At 55.9% G+C, this 21,968-nt stretch overlaps 1 protein-coding gene across 9 annotated transcripts in view; it reads left to right on the top strand.

Moving 5' to 3' along the window:
- The window catches only part of ANO1 (anoctamin 1), a 169,287-nt gene that overhangs the window by 79,960 nt on the left and 67,359 nt on the right, over positions 1–21,968 (top strand). For all 9 annotated transcript variants that reach the window (XM_043451829.1, XM_043451828.1, XM_043451830.1 and 6 more), the window contains 4 exons: positions 436–768; positions 17,696–17,794; positions 18,562–18,713; positions 20,215–20,269. In XM_043451829.1, the coding sequence (XP_043307764.1) occupies positions 436–768; positions 17,696–17,794; positions 18,562–18,713; positions 20,215–20,269 (639 nt within the window). The remainder of the gene's footprint in view (positions 1–435; positions 769–17,695; positions 17,795–18,561; positions 18,714–20,214; positions 20,270–21,968) is intronic.

Below are 21,968 nucleotides of genomic sequence, written 5' to 3'. Positions count from 1 at the left end.
GTCGCCAGGCTCACTGGCCATCAGAGTCACAACCAGCAGATGTGGTCTGCTCTGCTCCGCCCAGGACGCTGTGTGAGAGGAGCACCCCCTAGGGGTTGGCCCTGCAGATCCACACCCTGTTCGAGCCGCTGGTCCTCCCCAGGGGGCCCGCCCCCTTCCTCCGCAGAGCCAGGACGCCTGTGCGTGAGAGCATCCAAGGTTGGCATCTGCACTTGATGCGAGCAGGGACGGCTCCTCCCGAATGCCAGTCCCTGGAAGGCAGGGCCTTCTGCAGTGTGCTCAGGCGGCCTGAGCCCCTGCCATCAGAGGGCAGCAGTGGAGAGGGTGGGCGGCGTGGGGTGGCGGGCGGTTGGGCGGCCGGTGGCTTGGCGACGCGCTCCCCTCTGCAGGCCCGTTCCGAGCCCCTGACGGCAAGCGGCTGTCTCCTCCCCACAGCTGCTGAACTCCTTGTCCGTGGACCCGGACGCCGAGTGCAAGTTCGGCCTGTACTTCCGCGATGGCAAGCGCAAGGTGGACTATGTCCTGGTGTACCATCACAAGAGGGCCTCGGGCGGCAGGACGCTGGCCAGGAGGGCCCAGCACGGCGACGCGGGCCTGGCCGCCCGCAGCGCCCGGCAGGACCAGCCCCTGCCCGGGAAGGCGGGCCCCGTGGGCGCGGGCGAGCCCGAGCCGCCGCTGGACTACCACGAGGATGACAAGCGCTTCCGCCGGGAGGAGTACGAGGGCAACCTGGTGGAGGCCGGCCTGGAGCTGGAGCGGGACGAGGATGTAAGTGGCCCTGATCCTGGACGGGCGGGGGGGCGGGCGGGAAGGCAGCCGCCGGACGGCCCCCACCGCTGCCCCGGAGGAGGGGCTGGGCTCCTCCGCCCTGACCAGGGGGGTCATTTCCTGCTCCGGTCAGTTCCTCCCCTGGGAAGCTGGGCAGAGGACGAAGCTCTCCCGGGAGCCTCCCTGGCGCTCGACTTCGGCTTCTCAGGGCCTTGGTTTCTCAGCTTGTCGAGTGAGGAGGTTGGCCAGGCTGATCCCCCGGGGGCCCTGGTGCACCGAACTCGGTGACCGTCGCACTGGTTTCCGGAGCTCCCCTCCTTGGCAAAGCCGGAGAGCCTTTGTCAGGGCACGTTTCCCGGGTAAAGCAGAAGGTCCGCTCACCTGATCTGCAGGCTGCCCCGGTGGCGGCAAAGCACGCCAGTGTGCAGAGATGACCTTGGTGACCCTGGGGACCATCAGTCCGCCCCCCACCCCAAGCTTCTCAGCGGACTTGCTGGTGCTCCCGCACCGGCTGCTTAACCTCTCTGTGCATGAGGGGCTGGGGGCCTTCCTTCCGTGAGCACTGGGGGTTCAGGCCCCCAGCCCAAGGCGCTGTCACTGTACAGGTTAACCAAGAATCAGCTGAAGTCTCAACAGCATGCTCAGAGCAGAGAACGTAGCCAGCAGGTAGACCTCGGGAGCCGTGAGTCCATCGAGAACGTTCAAAATAGAAGGGGGTGTTAGTTTCCTGTTTTATTCAATGAGAACCACCCAGTCCTTAAATGGTGAACGCTTTGGGTCTGGTGACGAGAAGGTTTTCGCAGTACTCAGGCTAGAAATCTAGTGACCGGGGAGCAGGTATGAACACTCTTTCATACTTTGATGCTATTTTGCCTGAAAGCAACCAAACTTGCTTAACGGCCCTTGTTCCACCTTGACCCGGAGGTCAAGGCCAGCAGGGACCACCCCACTGGTGGGGCTTTGGTTACCTGGCAGATCTCGGTGAGTTCAGCTGTGGGGTTGGTTCCTACTGGAGTTGTGAGGATGTGAGGGACCTAAAACATTCTGATGGTCAGGACGCAAAGTTGGATCCTAACCGGGTGGCCGAGAGCCTGTCTCTGAAGTGCTCTGAGCGCAGCAGCCACAGACAGACATATGCTGGTCCTTTAGTGTTTTCTGTCTCGCTTTGGCTTAGACCTGAGCTGGGGCCGCTCGGGAGAGAGAGCAGTCATTCACACTGGCTTTTCCCAGTCCCACCCAGCCAGCCCAGTGGCCTTTTATTGGAACAATGCAGCTACTATAGAGGCTTGATTTCAGGGTGTCCTTTATAACTGGAGGAGCCAGTGGCCTCCGTCAGAAGCAGAAGAGGTTGGAGGGAGCCTGGTGGTGGAGCCTGTCCCGGGAACTGTGATCCTGGGCGCAGTGTGATGGGTGCCTTGTCTGTTCACCGGGGACTCATTCTCTGTCTCTGCCACTCTTTCCTGACTACAACTTTAAAATCTCAAGTTTGAAAGGACCCCCTACCCCAGCGTCCAATAATTCACACCCTCCTGGCCAGATACCAGACCTTCTGCCTGTCCTTCGCAAGGCATAAAGCTTCAGACTACTGTACAGTTGCACTCATTTCACATACTAGCAAGGTAATGTTCAAAATCCTTCAAGCTGGGCTTCAGTAGTATATGAACTGAGAACTTCCAGATGTACAAGCTGGATTTAGAAAAGGCAGAGGAACCAGAAATCAAATTGCCAACATCTCTTGGATCATAGAGAAAGCAAGGAAATCCTAGAAAAACATCTACTTCTGCTTCATTGAGTACGCTAAAGCCTTTGACTGTGTGGATCACAACAAACTGTGGAAAATTCTTAAAGAGATAGGAACACCTTACCTGTCTCCCGAGAAATCTGCATGCAGGTCAAGAAGCAACAGTCAGAACTGGATATAAAATAACAGACTGGTTCAAAATGAAAAAAGGAGTTCGTCAAGGCTGTATATTGTCACCCTGCTTATTTAGCTTATATGCAGAGTATGTCATGCAAAATGCCAGGCTAGATGAATCCCAAGCTGGAATCAAGATTTCCGGGAGAAATACCAATAACCTCATATAGGCAGATGATACCTCTCTAATGGCAAAAAGTGAACAGGAACTAAAGAGCCTCTTGATGAGGGTGAAAGAGGATGGGGAAAAAGCTAGCTTAAAACTCAGCAATCAGAAAACTAAGATCATAGCATCTGGTCCCATCATTTCATGACAAATAAATGGTAGATGGGGAAAAAGTGGAAACAGTGACAGATTTTATTTCCAAAATCACTGTGGATGGTGACTGCAGCCATGAAATTAAAAGACGCTTGCTCCTTGGAAGGAAAACTATGACAAACCTAGACAACGTATTAAAAAGCAGAGACATCAATTTGCCAACAAAGGTCTGTACAGTCAAAGCTATGGTTTTTCCAGTAATCATGTACGGACGTGAGAGATGAACCACAAAGAAGGCTGAGCACCAAAGAATTGATGCTTTCAGATTGTGGTGCTGGAGAAGACTCTTGAGAGTCCCTTGGACAGTAAGGAGATCAAACCAGTCATTCCTAAATGCAGTCAACCCTGAATACTCATTGGAAGGACTGATGCTGAAGCTGAAGCTCTAGTGCTTTGGCCACCTGATGCAAAGAGCCAACTCACTGGAAAAGACCCTGATGCTGGGAAAGACTGAGGGCAGGAGGAGAAGGGGACGACAGAGGATGAGATGGTTGAATGGCATCACCAACTCAATGGACATGAGTTTGAGCAAACTCTGGGAGATAGCGATGGACAGGGAAGCCTGGAGTGCTACAGTCCATGGGGTCGCAAAGAATCAGACAAAATTTGATGACTGAACAACAACAAAGCTTCACCATTTGTCAAACAGAGATAACAACAGTTTTTACATGACTGTGTGCATGTTCAGTTGCTCATTCATGTCCAACTCTTTGCAGCCCTGTGTACTGTAGCCCCCTAGCTCCCCTATCCATGGACTTTTTCAGGCAAGAATACTGAAATGGGTTGCCATTTCCTCCTCCAGGGGATCTTCCCGACCCAGGGATTGAACCCAGGTCTCCTGCCTCTCCTGCATTGGCAGGCAGGTTCTTTTCTTCTGAGCCACCTGGGAAACAAGCCATTACATCACTGGTTTATCCTAAAGTGCTTAACTTAGAGTCTGGCACTCGGGAAATTCTCACTGGTGATGTGAATATTCAGTCATATATCATTATTGCTCATGTGATAATGGAATGGCCATCCTTACAAAGGAGAAAGAAGAGCCTTTCCAAGTCCAATTAAATCCTTCGCCACACATATCTTTTTAAAAACTTCTTGACTTTGAAATAAACAGCAAACATAAAGACAGTGGTTATGGCCACCAGAAAAGATCGAGTTGTACCAATAAGTGGTGAGGATTCTTCTCCCAATTCCAACACGCATGCGTTGTTTCCCCCAGCACCACCCAGCCCTTCTCTGACACCAGCTGGGGGTCCTGCAATGTAACTCAGTGTGGACACTGCCTATCTGGGAGTACTGCCAGACGCCACAGGTTAAAGGCCCAGCCCTACAACACCCTCCCCCCACTCCAGCCATCATTTGCAAGCCCAGATGGTCACCTGTGCTCTGACCCACTGGCTACCGTTCAGAGGTTCTAACGACTTTGGGTTCTATTAATTTGTAGAGTGGTCCATGGAACTCAGAGAAACACGTTGCCTACTAGATCACAGCTTTATTATAAAAGGTAATAAACTCAGGAACAGCAGATGGAAGGGGATGCATAGGACATGGTGTGTAGGGGGAGGCACAGAATTTCATGCTGTCCAAGGCCCACTTTCCCCACATCTGCACGTGTTCACCAACCCTAGAAGCTGTCCAGACCCTGTTTTGGGGGGTTTTATGGAGGTTTCATCACACAAGCACAATTGATTAAATCACTGGCTGTTGGTGATTTCTTCAAACGGAAGCCCTTCTCGCTTTCCCAGACATGGTGGCGGGGAGGGACTGGAACTTCCAATCCTCTAACCATGTGGTTAGTTCCCCTGGCAACCAGCCCCCACCCTTTGGAAAGGAATCACTCTCCAAAAAGTCACCTCGTTCACCTAACAAGAGACACCTTGACTGCTCTCCCCACTTAGGAAATTCCCAGAGTTTTAGGAGTTCTGTGCCAGGGCCGGGGGACAAAGACCAAAAATGTATTTCTTATTATTAATACAAATCACAAGGTCACAGTGACCCCAAATTTCAGTGATGATTTGGTTCTATAACCTCAAAAGGTTTTCAGCAGTTGATTGGGCCTTTTTAAAAAAAGAAAAACTTTGGGCCACACCTTGCAGCATGCGGGATCTTAGTTCCCCAACCAGGGATTGAACCCAGACTCCCTGCATTGGAAGGCAGAGTGTTAGCCACTGGACCACTGGGGAAGTCCCTGATTGGGCCCTTTTTAGATGAAAATGTTACTGTGGCATAAACCAGACAATTCAAGATTTCAAAGCAGCTGGAGTTGAGCATGAACCATCTTCCTGTGGCGTCTTCAGATCATAAGCGACTTTTCCAAGGCCCCTGCAACCCCGAGCTGTCCCCTGAGGTGAGTCAGGCCCCAGGCAGCCTCTTGCCTTCCCCTGCTCGAGACCAGAGTCTATTCAGGGGCCGCTGGGCACAGGCAGCGTGCGGGGTGTGCACGGGTCCACGCCAGCGCGATTAGCGGAGAGACGCCTAGGATGACTCATTCCCGAATGTGCTCTGATTACAAGAAGTGAGAGGGTCTGGGGAACAAGATAGCCTCGGAGAGAGCCCAGCCACACAGCCTTGTCCACTGCGAAACAAAACTGGGGCTTATGCATGCTTCCCCAGGGAGAGAGAAATCCCTGGACTCCGTTGGATACTCAAACAATGACCCCCAAAAGATGAAGAGTCTTAAAGTGGGATTTCTCGGCCTTGGAGTTGCTGGCATTTGATATCTTGCAGCATTCCTAAATGCAACCGAAAATGTCCCCAGATGTCACCAGTGTCCCCCGGGGCCCCAACATGGAGGGCCAGCTAGACAGGCTGGACCAGGGACAGGGATGAATGAAATGAAAGTTGCTCAGTCGTGTCTGACTCTTTGCGACCCCATGGACTATACAGTCCATGGAATTCTCCAGGCCAGAGTACTGGAGAGTGTAGTCTTTCCCTTCTCCAGGGGATCTTCCCAACCCAGGGATTGAACTTGCGTCTCCCACATTACAGGCGGATTCTTTACCAGCTGAGCCACAGGGAAAGCCCAAGGGAAGCCCAGGAGTAGGGATGGGGGGATGCAGAAGGACAGTGATGCAAGAGGAATGGGGGCAGATGAGCAAGTCCCCCCCACCCCGAGATGTCTGCTGGCCCAGTCGTCTGCAGTTGCGACCGGGCAGGGTGTGCAGGTCACAGGGGTTGCAGAGGTGTGTGACCCCCTTTGCTCCCCCAGGGTCAGCGGGTGTGTGAGGCTGAGCCGCTCTGGGGCAAAATGGGCTTCGAGCCCCACACCAACGGGGCCCCTGTATGCGGTGTGAGCCTTTCTCCCGAGTCAGGTTTATTGTTGAGCAGACATCCCGTGATGACTGGGGGAAAACCAGCCTGGCTGAGCACACTGTGGGGGGGCTGGATCCTAGAGACACAGAACATTGAGTGTCCCGAGAGAGGCTTCTGATACTCACGGCCACAGACTGGGGGCAGGGGGGAGGCTTAAAGCAATACTAATTGATTCTCTCCCAGTTTTGGGGTCCAGAAGTCTAAAGTCAAGGTGCCAGCAGGACCGGGTGCCCCCCAGGCTCTGGGGGAATAACACTCCCAGCTCTTCCAGTTTTGGGGGCTCCAGGCATTCCTGGGTTTGTGGCCACAGCCCCCCAGCCTCCGCCTCCTCCTCACACTGCCTCCTCCTCTCTGTGCATCTCTCCTCTTCTTGTAAAGACACCCATCATTCTGCATAAGGCCCACTAATCCACTGTAACCTTATCTAACTTGATTCATCTGCAAAGACCCCATTTCCAAATAAAGGCCCCTTCGCAAATATGGGGAGTTGGGATGTGGGTGTCTCTTTTGGAGGGCACCATTCACCCCACCTCAAAGCTGAGCCTTTATACACGAGCGGTTATCCCAGGAGTGGGGGAAGCTCACGCAGGACCCTTCAAGGTGCAGCCATGGGTGGGGCAGACACGGCTCGGGGTTGGAGGGCTGAGCAGGGCAGGTGGTCTGGCGGGGACCAAGCCTTGGCCTGGCTGCCTCGGTGCAGGGTCCCGGGGTATGCACGGAAGCCCCTGAGGTTGTCAGGATGCAGGTTCAGACTCAGCAGGTCTAGCAGTGCCCCATACTGCACTTCTCACCTGCTCCCAGGGTGTATAAACTGCTGACCCTGCTCCATGCTTGGAGGTGTGCGGAGCGTGCAGGTGTTTCCCCAGGAGCCGTCAGAAACTTCCCCAAGGAAGTACACCCCCCCAGTGTCCATGCAAGTCCCCAATCCCCTGTCCAGTGCCCCAGAGGTAGCCCAGACAGAGACTCCCACACACACTGGGTGCCCCGCGCCAGGAACCCAGCGGAGTGGGGAGTGGTGGGCCTGGAAGAAACGTGCTCATAACTTCATGTATAGGACGCATGGAGGCTGAACCTGGCCGACTGGCTGTGATCACAGGTGTCCCACTTGCACCCCACCCTCCCCCAGGTACCTTGGGCCCAGAGGAACTCAGCTTAAAAGTTGCTTCCCCAGCCACCCACAAGAGGGGCCCTGGTTGTCAAATCAGAATCTGACACCTTGATCCAGAAGACGGTCCCTGAAGTCAGTATCACACATGAGGGTCCAGAAGGGGTGTCATGTCAGAGATCCTTGGGGCAGCAGACAGGATGGAAATGATGGGGGAAAGCTCCTGGAGGGAGGCGGCCCAGGCCTTCCTTCTCCAGAAGTGCCTCTTCTGCCCACCCCCCACTCCTCTGCCCCTCCGATGGCGTTGGGGTCAGCGGCCAGGGTTCCCAGTAAACGGACAAGAGCAGCTTGTGGGCCAACATGTTTCCTTGTAACTGAAACCCATCAGCATTTTTCAAGTCCAGCCTCAAAGCCAGAGCATTATTTATGTCCAGTGGTCATTGCCGAGAAGGCCACACAGTAAAATCCCAGCTAAGTACTGGGGGTGACTGAGGCCTGCACTGCCCTGATGTTGAACTTGACTCTGGCTTTGGCAGAATTGCTAAGGCCGCAGACACGTGAACCCTACAGGGTCAGTTTGCTTTCATGCTGCCGTTCAGGGCTCGCCACCGCACCCCAGAGTTGGCGGGCTGTAGTTTCTGCTCGTTCCTCCCCAGAGTTGGTGGGGGCCGCGGCGGCATCTGTTTCCCGTCTTTGTGGAAGTTGTTTTTTGAAGAGCAAGCGAGGAGCTGCCTGCAGGAGGATGGGAGCCACCTCCACACCAGACTCCAGGATGCACGGTCAGGCGGTGAGGGCACCTGAGCTCCCAGGGAGGCTCGGACCCCGCCCAGCCCCTCTGAGGCCACGTGTGCGGGTCCAGACCCAGCCCGGCCACGTCCTGGGGGCTGAGCAGCCTCAGGCACGTGGCTTCCCCACTCGGGACCTCAATTTTTCCATCTGTAGAATGGAGGTGATGGCACGTCCTTCCTCCCAGGGGGGTGGGAAGGGTTGCCATGGAAACAGGGATGGGGGAGAGGCATGTTTCTTGCAGTTTCCAGCTGAGGGCTTGTGGGCATGAGCTGGTGTCCTGAGACCATTCCCAGACTTGGCTAAGCGCGGTGATGAGCATGGAGTGGGGCTGGGGGGTGGGTCTCTCCTCATGGCCTGGACATTGGGGTGGGGGTTCTCCACTCTGAGGCACCTCAAGTCTAATTTCAACAACTCCGTATGTAAGGACAGTGCAGCAACAGATGTTCTTGGGGATTTGTCAGCCTGGACGCAAACCCCCACCCTGTGTGGGCACCCTGACCCGCCTTGTGGTACAGGGGTCTGGTCCCTTTACCGAGGGAAGGGACTGAGGCCCTGAGAGGTGGGGCAAGGAGATCAAGGCCCCTGGGCCCAACAGGGGCAGAGCCAGCACTTGAACCTGGGTGCTGAGTCCTCATGTCACACTCTTTGCCCTGAACCGTGAGAACTGGACTATAGAGAGGGCTGAGCGCCAAAGAATTGATGCTTTTGAACTGTGGTGATGGAGAAGACTCTTGAGAGTCCCTTGGACAGCAAGGACATCCAACCAGTCAATCCTCTAGGAAATCAACCCTGAATATTCGTTGGAAGGACTGATGCTGAAGCTGAAGTACTTTGGCCACTGATGCTAGGAACTGACTCATTGGAAAAGAACCTGTTGCTGGGAAAGATTGAAGGCAGGAGGAGAAGGGGACAGCAGAGGATGAGATGGTTGGATGGCATCACTGACTTGAGCAAGCTCTGGGAGATGGTGAAGGACAGGAAAGCCTGGTGTGTTGCAGTCCATGGCATCGCAAAGAGTCAGACGTGACTTAGTGACTGAACAACAAAACATGGTCTTCAGCCCCATCTCTCTCCTACCTCTAGGCTTAGTGCCTATGCCATGAGCCTCTCTTACAGTGAGGTGTCAGGGGCCATTGTCTAGTCCTGAAGCTATTCATATCTCTATTCATAATTCCACCATTACATATTAATTTCTTTGGCCATAAAGTTTTTATGTCTCTTGAGTCTTAAGTCCTGAGGCTTTATATACCCCGCCTGGCTTCCTTTGGGCCTCTCTTGGTTTTGTGGATTTTTGCGTACTTTGGTTTTTGCGTACTTGTTATAAAGTGAATTCTGGACATGTTTTAAGAGTCTTGTCTTTAAAGTTCCCCAAGGACAGCTCTGCCCGGGTTCCAGGTAGTTGGGCTGAAATCTGTGCCCCTCTGGCTGTGGTTCTGATGTCCTCCCATGTCTCTAGGCCGGTTGTGTGCCAGAGCCAGCTCTTTCTGGCTCATCGGGAATTCTGCCAGCTGGGTGTTAACCCTTTGGTACATGAATCAGGCCACAGCGGGAGTGTTTACACCATGGAAACTGTCAAATGATGCAGCTACAGATCAGGATTGGTTTTTCTTCCTGGAGAGCAGGGGGTTGGGGCAGGGGGACTGCATACCTTGTCAGCATGCTCCTGCTCTGTGCCCCCACGTCTCCCTTTCCTGAAGAGGTCAAGTGTCTTCCAAAGTGTCTGTTGTATTTTCACTTCTCGTTATGACACTTTTTTATTTCTGCAAGTTCTGTTTGGTTCTTTTCCAAGTTGGCTGTGTCATTTTCTTTAATAGTTTCCTGTCCTTTGCAGGACCTTTCTATCTTGAGGTTTATTTCTCTAAACGAGGTGAGCTTAGCTGATTTATTGGATTTATTATCCATGTAATCCTCTCAGAATCCCAAAGCTGAGGGGGTCACTTCTGCTGGTTCTCTTCCAGCTGTCTTTCATCCTGGTGGGCCTGGCGCTCTTCCCCACTGGCCACCACCCTTACATAACCCGTGGGGCAGTTCCCAAGCCCAGGAAGAAGGTGCCCTTATCCAGAAAGGCTTGGCACTTGCATTCTCCACTCATCTGAGGGCATTATGGATAGGACCACCCTGAGCCAAGGTCACGGGCTGATGTGCCTGGACCCACTGGGATCCTCACCCACTCCTTCTCCTGCTCGGCAGCAACACCACCTTCCTTGTAATTCCTGGGACTGGAGGAGGGAGGCCCTTTCTGGGTCAACTGAAAGTGTCGTCTCCTGGAAGTCCAGCTCCATGGGGAAGGAGGGTTCTTCTGTTAAGACTCCCCATCTTAGGCGGTTGCTCTTCTGGGTCTTCTCAGGTCTTCAGCAACTTTAAGACGTCACACTTTTTTTTTTTTTTAATTGTTTTCCATGAGAGGGTGAATCTGAGTAACCTACCCACCCATCATCAAAGCAGGACTGTGAATGAATACATGTCTTTTATTCCTTCAACAAGTCAGGCCTTGGGAGCCAGACCCTATGCCGAGAGCTGAGGGGTAAATCCTCCCCAACCAGTCCTGCAGCCCCAGCTCCCTCAGAGACTGCGTTCTGGGTCCTGGCTCACTGGAGACAGTCGAGGGTACCATGTCCAGGATGTGTAGAAGGCATGCTTGTGCCAGCACCCCATGTGACCGTGCCCGAGTGACCACAACCGCTCCTCCTGGGCGGTGCAGACGTGGGCAGCAGGAACCATGGGGCAGAAATGCCTCCCTGTGGACCCTTTCCCAGGGACTGGGCACTTTCCTGTCCCCTCCGGGAGCCTTCTGGGTGAAGGGTGGGCGTGAGCAAGTCAGAGTCAGCCCCCAGTGGTGGTCCCAGACTGCCCCCTCATCCACGAGTATTTAAGTGAACCCAGCGATGCTGCCAGAGGTCGGGGATGAACCGCGGGAGCATCCCCGGCCAGCACACAGTAGGATCTCAGCAGGACTGTCCCCCCAGCCCCCCTGGATCACTCAGCAAATATCATCAAGCCAGGCTCCCGTGAGATGACACGTTCAGGTGACCCAGAAAGGGCCCCTGTCTTCCCACTCCGGGAGCTGGAAGGAGGGCGGTCCTGGCGCCGAGCAGGAGAAGGAGGGGATGAGGCCCACCCCATGCCAGATGCTCTCCCTCCCAGGGGGCACGAAGTTCAGCTAAACAGACAGACCCAGCCTGGAGCCAGCCTTCCAGCTCATCCCACGCGGGACCCCGGTGCCAACAGGAAGAGCAAGCAGGCCCCAGGGCTGCCAAGAATGCACCCGGTCATTAGGGACTGACCAGGCATCACAGGCCTTGAGCACATTCGAGGAGAGCACAACCCCTCCCGCAGAGCAGCCCTGGCCTCGGAGGCCCTCCGGGTGGTGTTATCCTTGGAGCTGCGGAAGCCGAGGGCACAGAGAGGGGCAAGCTGACCAGGCCCCAGTGGTGGTCAGACGTCCAGCCCAGGCGTCCCACTGGGGCTCCAGGGCTTCCTGGCCCGGCGGTGCCTGGGAGCTGTCCTGTGTACCCCTGCCGTGTACACACGCTCCCCACAGCTCCTGCTGGACCATGAGCCAGGGTGGGGTGCACACACAGGATGCCGTGGAGGCGCCCCCACCACCCTCGGGCCTGCATACTCAGCACCCCCTAATTCCCTGATGGCAGTGACGGGGCCCTCTGGGGTGGGCTGGGGAGGTGTACTGCCCCGGAGCCCTCTGGGGGCATCTAGGGACCCCATGCTCGGCCTCGCTGAGACCAACCTTCCAACAACCTCGGAGCCCGCCCTTCAGCATAGACGGGTGACCGTGATGTACAATAGGCAGACTCAGGCAGCCGTGGGGACCAAGAGGGGCCCTTGGCATCCTTGACCGCCAGGAATCCGCCCCCGCCCCCCACCCTGGGGACGTTTTTGCTTGTTCTGTGATTCCCTTCTTCCTTCTAAAAGGAAAGTGCCAGGAGCGACTATGGGGAGGTCTCTGTTCCTGTGAGTTGAGCCGGGAACGGAGGTTTAACCCCGCCCAGTATGTGCTGGGCGAGCCTCCCCCTCCCCTCCCCCACCTTCGATGAAACAGTCCCAGTCACTCTTCTGGGCCTTCTTGGCTCTTTAGCAACTTTAAGGTGTGACATTTGTTTTCTTATTATATTTCTTTGTCCAGCATTTCGTGGCAGTCTATTGCAAGGGCCCTGATCCCGTCCCCTCCCCGAGCCCCTTGGCCCTGCCCACACCCACGCCAAGGCCCCTGGGGTTCTGTGGCCTCCAGACTCCCCACCCAAGGGGCCAGTCCCGACAGAAGCCACTGCTCTGGGGCGTCCGCCTGGAGCAGGGGACCGGCGTCTCACGGTTTCTTCCCGCCAGGAGCAGACTGCTGTCAGGCCGGGCACCAAGGTTTAAAACATCCCATATGTGTTCTCATCCTACGAGTCCCACGACCCTTTCCCGATCCTGCCAGATGTTTTTCTGGGAGGGACCCTGTCGCTCACGTAAACAGCGGAGCGTGTTTTCCCAGGGATGCCGGCCCGGGCACTGCTTCTTGACCACCGTCGAGACAAATCTCCACGGACTCGGAGGAATATATTTTGGGTCTTTGCGTGCAACTGAGCGCACAGAAATAAACCTGGGCTGTAACAGGAAAGACGGGGTTGGCCGTATGGGGCCATCCACAGACATGTCACAGCGCCCCATGTGGTCAGCCCCATGCCTGGGAGCCCCCAGGCTAGAGGCTTGCTGCCTCTTGGGTCTCAGTGCCCCAGGGCTTCCTAGGGTAGCGGAGGCGGCTTCCAGCTTCTTGGCAAAGAAAGTCTGTGCAGGGGTGGTCTTAACGGCCTCAAGTTCGTGGAGAGGCGGCATGGCCCCAGCCACGGGGTTGGGCAGGGTTGCTGAGAGCACCAGGAACTCCCCCGAGCTGTGAAGCAGGTCATGTATGGCAAAGAGGAGCAAAAGGTGGGCTCAGAGAGGTGGAGTCACTCGCCAGACACAGCACCAGACCAGGACTCCAACCCAGGTCGCTGAAACCACGGCTCCCTCCTATGCCCATCCGACCTGCCCCTTGAGGGCAGCAGGAAGATCTGGGCTCCCCTGGCCTGAGCGCCCGGGCCTGCCTCCCCTCGTCCGTGCTGGGATGTGTCCATTCCCAAACGCATGCGCTGTGTCCCCCGGCCCTGGGCCGTCACGTCAGGCTCCAGGCTCCCTGCAGGTGAGCCCCACGCCCACCAGTGCACCTCCGGGCCCTGCGCATCTGGTCCCTGTGCCCGAGTGTCCTCATCCTCACTGTCTTCTTGAGGCAGCCCCAGGACTGAGGTTCTGGAACCCCGCTTCTTCAAAGCTCCCTGCACCAAACCCAGTGAGGCTCTCCCGTGTGGCCTCATGACAAGTGTGGTGGGCTAAGTGGTGGCCCCGAAAGCTGTCCATTCCTCCTGCTGCCTGCAAAGGTGACCTTATTCCAATGAAAGGTCTTGGGAGATGGAAGTAAGTTACTGACCTCTGCACCAGATCACCCGGGATGCATGTGGACCCTAAATCCAATGACGGGTGTCCTTGGAAGAGAAGAGGGGGTGATCTGAAGCACAGAGCCACCCAGGGGAGAAGGTTTGTGCAGATAGACGCAGAGGTCAGGGTGATGTGGCCACAAGCCCAGGGGGGCCTGGAGTCCCCCAGGGGCTGGACCAGGCCAGAGGGACCCGACCCTGGAGCCTCTGAAGGGAGCTCAGCCCTGCCCACACCTTGATCACAGGTTTCTGATTCCAGAACTGGGGGAGAATGAATTTGTGTTAAAGCTGTCCAGTCTGCGGCCAGTGGCTGCAGCTGCCCCTGGACACTGACCGTGAACTTGCCAGTTCCAAGGTGAGAACAGTGGCAGGACTCACCCCCCACCCCCCACCCCACCCCCACACACACAACCTTGTCATGAGGTTAAATGAGTTAATACGCACAGATGCCTGAATCAGGGACTGACACTTAGATCTCAGCCCCCTTCACCTCCTCCTCCTCCTCGTCATCACCATCATTATTAGGGGCCCTCATCCACTTGTTCAGCGGACACGTGGTGCTCTTGCATGGCTCCGATGTGGGCAGCAAGGCCAGCGAGCTGGGAGGTTCCACACAGGACTCACCCTGCATGCTGGGGCCACATGGACAAGGCCTGTGCAGTGACACAGAGGCCCCGGGAGAGGCTGGATCCTCTGGTCATGGGAGGTGTGGGGGCCTCATCGTCAGAGGTGGAGGGGAGAGCCAGGCTCATCCGGGGGGTGCAGCCCTTCACTCAAAGTGGGGGAAGAACCCCACATGGCACGTGGTGTCTGGGAGGCTCCCCTTGCCCTGGTGCTCCAGCCACAGATGAGCAGGAGTCTGCATCTCACTAGGGGCCGAGGCTGGCGTTGAGTGAATGTGTTTGGCCCACTGAGGATTTTTTTCTTAAAGACCATCCTAAGTGACTTCAGCTCCACTGCTTTTTGCAAAAACCTACAGTGATCCCAAGAACTCTGTACACTCCAAAGGTGGTGACTGGACATGGAGCCCAGCACAGACCCAAGTCAGTCCTGCCCTGAGTCCCACGGGCCAGCCACACCATCCCCCTTCCACGGCCTGGCTTTCTTCCGCCAGGATCCCCAGAATGGTGGAAAGGCAAGTGTGGCCTCAAGCTGGGGGGCCCAGCATGGGCTCCAAGCCCCTGGGGGTCCCCTTGGGAAGTCTGGTGGACCATAGTTCCCACTGCCGTCAGGCAGCTCTGTCTCAGGGAATGTCGTGTTTCTTTGCTTTATGTTGTGGTGCAGCACCCCAGTTATCTCAGGGCGATTGGGAAGTCTGTTGGTGTTACATGCGCCCGCCTTAGATGGGGAAACATTATTGCTGCATTGACACTGCTCACTCGATACTGGGAATCTGTTAAACACAAATGGCAAGGGGAAGAGAGAAAAACAGCAAAAGAAAAATAGAGAGTTGCTGGGCTGCTTCAGGCCTCACCTGTGATTAAGAGTGTATACAGCCTGCACGTGAACCCGGGTTCCCACACCCACCAGCCACAAGGTGCCAGGCCCTGATTTTAGACCCCCAGCTTCACTAAGGAGTCATTGATAGATTCAGTTTTGTGTATTTCAAGTCTACATTGTGATGACTTGATGCCCATAGACGTCATGGAATGACTGCCCAACATATGCATCGCCTCACACAGTTAGCTCTGTGTGTGTGTGTGTGTGTGTGTGTGTGTACGTGCATGTGCGTGTGTGTGCATGTGTATGGTGAGGATGCTTTGGTCTCGCAACACCTTTCAAGTACACAATACCATATTATTAACTACGGTCACCCGGCTGTTCGGTAGGTCCTCAGAACTTTATCTTATAACTGAAAGTTGGTCTCTCTCACCTACATCTCCCCATCCCCCTGACCAGCGCCTGGCAACCACTGCTCTACTCCATGCCTGTGAAATAGGCTTTTATTGATTCTACACATAAGTGATACCATACAATGCTTGTCGCTCTGTCTGACTAGTTTCACTGAGCAGACTATCCTCCAGGTTTGTCTGTGTGGTCACAAATGGCGGGACTGCCTTCTTATATGGCTGGATAATACCCCACTGTATCTATCTCCCACACTTTCCTGATCTGCTCACCACTGAACGACCCTCAGACCGTCTCTGTATCTTGGCTGTCGGAGAGCAAGGCTGCAGTGAACATGGGAGTGCACTTGGCTCTCTGAGATCCTGATGTCATTGTCTTGGGCTGGCTACCCAGAAGTGAGATGGCTGGGTCAGATGGTGGCTGTCGTTTTAATTTTCTGAGGAACCTAGGCTGTAACTTCACCTCTCCAAGCCTCAGTGTCCCCATCCATGAAGGGAGCAGTGGTCCAGGCTTCCCCATCGAGCTCGTTGTATTACTGAGCCCAAGCTTGTTCTGCTAGCCATAGGACAGGCCAATAAATGGGGAGATGAGTTGCTGGAACAAGGAATAACGACTTTAACCAGAAAGCTAGTAAACCGAGAACAGCAGACTAGCATCTCAAAAAACCATCTTCCCTCAGTCCAAATTCGGGCTCCATTTATATAGGAGAGGGAGGGAGCAGGAGGGGGGGCGGGGGTCCGCCGGCTTGGGGGCGGGGCTTACCGTAGCACTGACCAACGGCTGAGCAGAAACACTAACGGTTGCTGGTCGACAGTTGCTCACTAATGGCCGCTTGCTTGGGGGCGGGGCTTACCATGGCACTGACCAATGGCTGAGCAGGACCTCTAACGGTCGCTGGTGGACAGTTGCTCACTAACGGTCACTTGCTTGGGGAAAGGGCCCGTTGTGGTACCAGCCAGTGGCAGAGCGGGGCCGCGATAGCTCAAGCCTGCCTTGCTGCCAACTGCACCCGGGCTGAAAGGTGTGACACCAGAAAGCTTCCAGGTCTGAGGACGTGCCCGCCGCCCCAGCAAGGTCGTTCCCGGGCTCTCGGCAGAGAGAGGTCCACAGGCAGCAGAGAGCGAGGTGGCCACCGTGGTACGGGGATCACTGTCTGAGGTGACGGGCACAGTGGGCTCAGCCTGCCGCCGGCCCCACTGGTCAGCTCACACACCGATGAGGTGGCCCTGGAGTGGGGCCCCCGCCCTCCCCCCAACTCGCACAGTAGGTGGACTGCGGGAGCGGCCGTCCTGGTGGGCTAGGGGCGGAGAAGTACAGGCGGAGCGGCCCCTGCCTCAGTGGAGTGCGACCCCCGGCGCCAAGGAGGGCGGAGGGAACAGCCCATCTCACGTAGGGTTCAGGCTGGACCGGGGTGGCAGGGAGAGGCGGCTGTTACCACTGGAGTCAGTCCTCAAAGTTCTTGTCATAGTTTGTGTGGTTCCTGGCCTAACGGAGTGACCCTCTGCTGCCTGATCCTGTCATTCAGATGCGCTGGACCAGAGGGAAGTCACTGTCCGAGTTCGCAGCAGCTTAGTCAGGGTGATGGACTTGCACACAGGCGGGTCTGAGCCGATCACATTAGGATAAAGGCAGTGCAGACCCAGGGAAGCTGGCGGACAGGGGCTGGGGGTGGGGTGGTGGCCGGATCCAGTCAGAGGTGTGTCCTGACCCACAAAGTTGCCCGGAGGGGACCATCTTCACTGTCAGCTCCTCAGCCCTGCTTGGGGACCCTGGGGACATTGAATACACCCCCTCAGTCGAAGGGCCTGGAGTCTTGGATGTGAAAGGTCTTACATGGCTCGGACTGTTCTGGGGGCCCTCAGCTTCCCCCCGCCCCCCAGTACCTCCCAGGTGTTGTGGGGTCAGGACCTCCCTCCAGGCACCGCGCCCAACCCCTCCCTGTTCATCACTCCTGTGGGATGCCAGGGGCCCACCCAACCCCCAGCTTTCTTGTGCCATCTGCAGGGGATTCTAAGGGTGCCAGGGAGCATCGTCAGAGGAGCCCAGAGTTGATGAGTAGAAGGAGCCCCACCTGCTGCCATCTTGTAAACTGTAGTTGCCCTGAAGGTAAAAATGATTTTCAGCCCCAAACATCTGCCCACGCTGACTGAGGCCCTCTCCCCTCTTTCTAGACAAAAATTCACGGGGTTGGATTTGTAAAAATCCACGCACCCTGGAATGTGCTGTGCCGAGAGGCCGAGTTTTTGAAACTGAAGATGCCGACAAAGAAGGTCAGCGATGATGCTTCTGCTCCCAAGGGGCCCCGGGTCTGTGTGTCAGGGAAGCCAGCAGGAGAACAACATCGGGAGGGTCCGGGTTGTTAGGAAAAAGCCCAAGGGAGCTTTTTCCCACCCACCCACCCTGGGAGGGCAGGAGGGTTCCAGGGTCCCCTGGGAGGGCGGAGGTTACAGTCTGGGCCCCACGGAGATGGCATGGGAGCCAGGGAGCTTCTCATAAACACAAACACAGGGAAACTTCCTGATCCACTGTTCTTATGTTCAGTATTTCATCAGACTCATTTCATATGATTACGTTTTCTGGCTTGCTGGGGCTTTTCTTCTTGATCTCCGACAACTTCAAGCTGGGAACCCCGTGTGTCCCAGGAGCTCAGGGAGGCCTCAGGGTTTACTTGTGAGCATGGAGAGGGAAGCTTTTCTCAGGAATGTCAGCTCCCAGCTTCTCAAATCCACCAGCATCCTTTGGATTGCCTCTTTTTAAACAAATGCAAAGTTGGGGGAAGTTCCTTGGAATGTACTAGAACTGCCCTTTTGGCTGGGATCTCCCGAAACTCTGAGCTTTCAGGAAACCCAGCTTTCAGGAAACCCAGGAGTAGAGGAGGCGTCCTGGCCCATCCCCGCCCCCGCCCCGTTCCCAGGCTGGCCAGCTCCGGGGTAGGGGGGTTAGGGGGGAAGGGGCTGCCTCCCCAACCAGCTCAGAAGAGATGCCCAGGGTCAGGGCTCAGCAGATGACGCGCCCCTCTGCCCTGCCTGGTCCACAGCTGTATCACATCAGCGAGACCCGCGGCCTCCTCAAGAAGATCAACTCTGTGCTCCAGAAGATTACGGACCCCATCCAGCCCAAGGTGGCAGAGCACAGGCCCCAGACCACCAAGAGGCTCTCCTACCCCTTTTCCCGGGAGAAGCAGCATCTGTAAGTGGGGGCCCCACCTGCCCACCACTTCCCGGGGAGGGCGGGGCCTGCTGTGTGGTGACACCACCCCACTCTGGACTTGTCCTAATGACACAGTCTGCAGGACCAACCAGAATTCTCCATCCCTCCCCTGCCCAAAGAAGTGGCCACTTCAGCCCCTGGAGCATATTCCCGTAAGAGCTTGTGGTTCTTGAGCACAGAAGGGGCCCTGGAGATAACCTCTGAGGTCACTATGAACTGAGGAATTAAGGGGACAAAAATCTCGTCCTTCTGCTGGGTGACACTTAGGAAAACTAGCACAGGCCCAAGTGAGGGCAGGCCTGGGCCCCCACCCCTGCCTGACTCCATCCCTCTCAGGATGCGTTCTGAGGAACTGGGCAAGGTTGACTGTAGCCCCTGAAGCCTGCCGAGCTCTGGGAGCTGAGAATTGGAAAGCAGCCCCCCAGCCAGAGTTCTAGGGCCTGGGTGTTGCAGCTAGCCGGGCGGCCTGGCAGGGCTGCAGTCTTCTGGAACCTTCCCTCCTCCCCCACTCTTGATAGGCAGTGGGGCGTAGCCACCCGGGTCAGTGGCGGCTGCACGGCCTTGCCGGGCAGAGCTGGAGCGTGGGTGGGAGTGGAAATAGAAAGTCTGGAGTCTGGGAATCCTGTGGGGTTGGGATGACAAAGCTGTGGGGGGTGGGAGGCCCCTGGACACCCCTTGTCCCATGGGACCCACAGAACTGGGCCTCAGCTCGGAACTGGAGCTTCTGCTCTGGCCCGGGAGTTAGTCATACGGCAGGGGCCACATGCTCCATTGCTGTTTCCCAGTCCTGGGGATCAGACATGAGAGAGAGGAAGTGCCCCAGCCCAGCTTCCCCCTCCAGCTCCAGGTCCCAAGCCCCCGGGCTTGAGAGGGAGACACCCGCCTTCCACGACCCATAGGGCCCCGGCCTCTCTCGGTTCTGCCACGGCTGCCTCCCTCAGCACCCCATCTTGCAGGCCTGGCTCTCCTCCAGGCTCTGGGCCACCCCCACCCCGAGTTGCCCTCCCCAGCTCAACCCTGATTGTCTTGGGGAGTGGATGATACTTTCCAGACATGTCCCTCTGCCCTCTAGCCCTAAGACATCTGTGTGGCCCAAGACCTCAGGACCGAAACCATTTGGGAATTACAGTGAGACTGTCTGAAATGTTAAAGTACCCAAGGGTCTGATCACCCTGGTGTCACTGAAGCAGAAGTGAAATTGCCCCCGAGGGTGTCCTCAGAAAGAAAAAGGGTCCTTGAAGAGGGAGATCTGACCACATTTGCTGCTAGGGTCACCTCCTCCGCCCACACCATGACCCCATGTGGGTCTCCCAGCCTCCCCAGGGGGTGAGGATGAGACAGACCCTTCCAAACATCCAGGGTTGGGTCACACCCAGCAGGCAGACTGAGCTTTGCCGATTTCACGGTCACCATTCACAGGGGTAGTGACCTGCCATTTCCAGTGAGCTGTGTCTCTTTTTTCCCCCCAATATTTCAACAGATTTGACCTGTCTGACAAGGATTCCTTTTTCGACAGCAAAACCCGGAGCACAATAGTAAGTATCACTCACTCATGGGAATCCACAGCTCCCCAGCAAGGTGGCCCCCGGGAAACAGGATGATAATTTCATTTCAGTTAAATTCCCCTGGGTGGAGGGGCTCTAATTGTCTGTGATGGAAATAATGAGAATAATAAAACCAGAGGGCTGTGAGGAGCCCAGGGGACCGACGGGTGGATCCTCAGGAAAGAGGCAGAGGGACTCCAGACCCCGCGGGTTATTTCAGAATGTTCCCTTGTCTTCGTGGCTCCCCGCACGCCTCTCCCGCCTCCCTGCAGCTGCCCTTATGGAGTCTGTACATTCCTCTCTGCCTGGAGGTTTCTGAGCAGGCCGGCCAGGCGGGGCTTATGGTGCGGTGCAGACAAAGGCATGAGGGTTGGGGCTAGATTTCCAGACGAGCAAACTGTGGTTTGAAATCTGACCAGGCCACTCTGCCCTACTCTAGGTATTGGTTTAATATTTATCCAGCAGCCGCCAACTTGTCCACCAGCCATGCTGGGCTGTGCCCAGCTCGGGACCCAACTTCTATCTAAACAAGGATTAACCTGGTGGCCAAGCTGCTGCTTTCCTCTCTTCCCAACCCAGCGAGGAGAGGGGCAGGGCAGAGAGCAGGCTGCCTCTTGATGTTGAGCAGACAGCTGCCCCTCACAGCTGTATCTCGGGGCTGGCAGGCACCAGGCATGGGACAGTGGTGCATGCCGCCTTGGCATGGGGAGCTGGGCCCGATGCCTGGACAGGCAGACCCAGGTCCCACCCACACGGTGTCCCCTCCCAGCCTGGCAGCTTCCGTGGTGGCCTCCTGCTCAAAGGGCTGCCGTGTGTCCCCTCCGAGGGTGACCTGGATGCAGGGCCTACTGTTAGTATTGATTGTGTTATTGGTGAAATTCAATCTCATTATAATAAACAAGGAGGAATTCGTTTACACAGAAATGCCCACGGCCGGTGTAGTTTGGGGTTGATATGTGTCCAGGAGAGGTAACTTCCTCTTGGCCACTGACTGCTCCAGAGAACTGGACCTAGTTGAACCTGAATGGTTTCATTTTTTTCTTTGTCATTTTGGGATGAGGGAGGATTGGAATGGCCAGTGGGGAGACCTGGGAACCTGCCATTTCCAGATGTTTGTGTGCCCCGGTTTTATATTACTAAGAATCACTAGGATGCTCCTGGAAGGGTAGGGTGCAAATTTGTAAGTTCATTCTTATTGTCAGGGAGGTGGCCCAAGGTTGTGGGGGCATATGTGAATGAAAGCTCTGGGCCTCATCTTGTTTAGGATCTGCTTTATAATTAAATTCAGACGTGATCCCCAAGTCACAGAAAGCTATTCTGTCAGAGCCAGTAAGTGTTAGCTGAATCATCCTTGGCTCTGATTACCTCTGGGGTGGGAGTCATTGTCTCCCAGAGACCTTGAAGGCCAGTTTTTAAACCACCAATGCACCAGAGAAACTCTTTGGTGACTCAAAACTCTGCCCTTGGTTAGTTCAATCCTATGGTCTCAGAGACCCAGCATCGTTCTAGACAAGGCTGTGACAGTCCTCCCTGCCTCCTTCCTTGGGCTCCTGGCACTGGGGCAACCCAGTGTGCAAGTGGGTAGGAGCCAGGATCATCAGAGAACCACGGGGAAGGGTCAGAGGTTGCCCTTGGGTCTCGGGACTTGAATCTTCCACCGGTAGGCACTAGGGAGCCATAGATGGTTGTG

Source organism: Cervus canadensis, chromosome 29, assembly GCF_019320065.1.
Source record: "Cervus canadensis isolate Bull #8, Minnesota chromosome 29, ASM1932006v1, whole genome shotgun sequence".
Classification (NCBI taxonomy): domain Eukaryota; kingdom Metazoa; phylum Chordata; class Mammalia; order Artiodactyla; family Cervidae; genus Cervus; species Cervus canadensis.
Note: the sequence above shows the minus strand (reverse complement) of the source record. Positions and strands in the feature narration are given on the sequence as shown.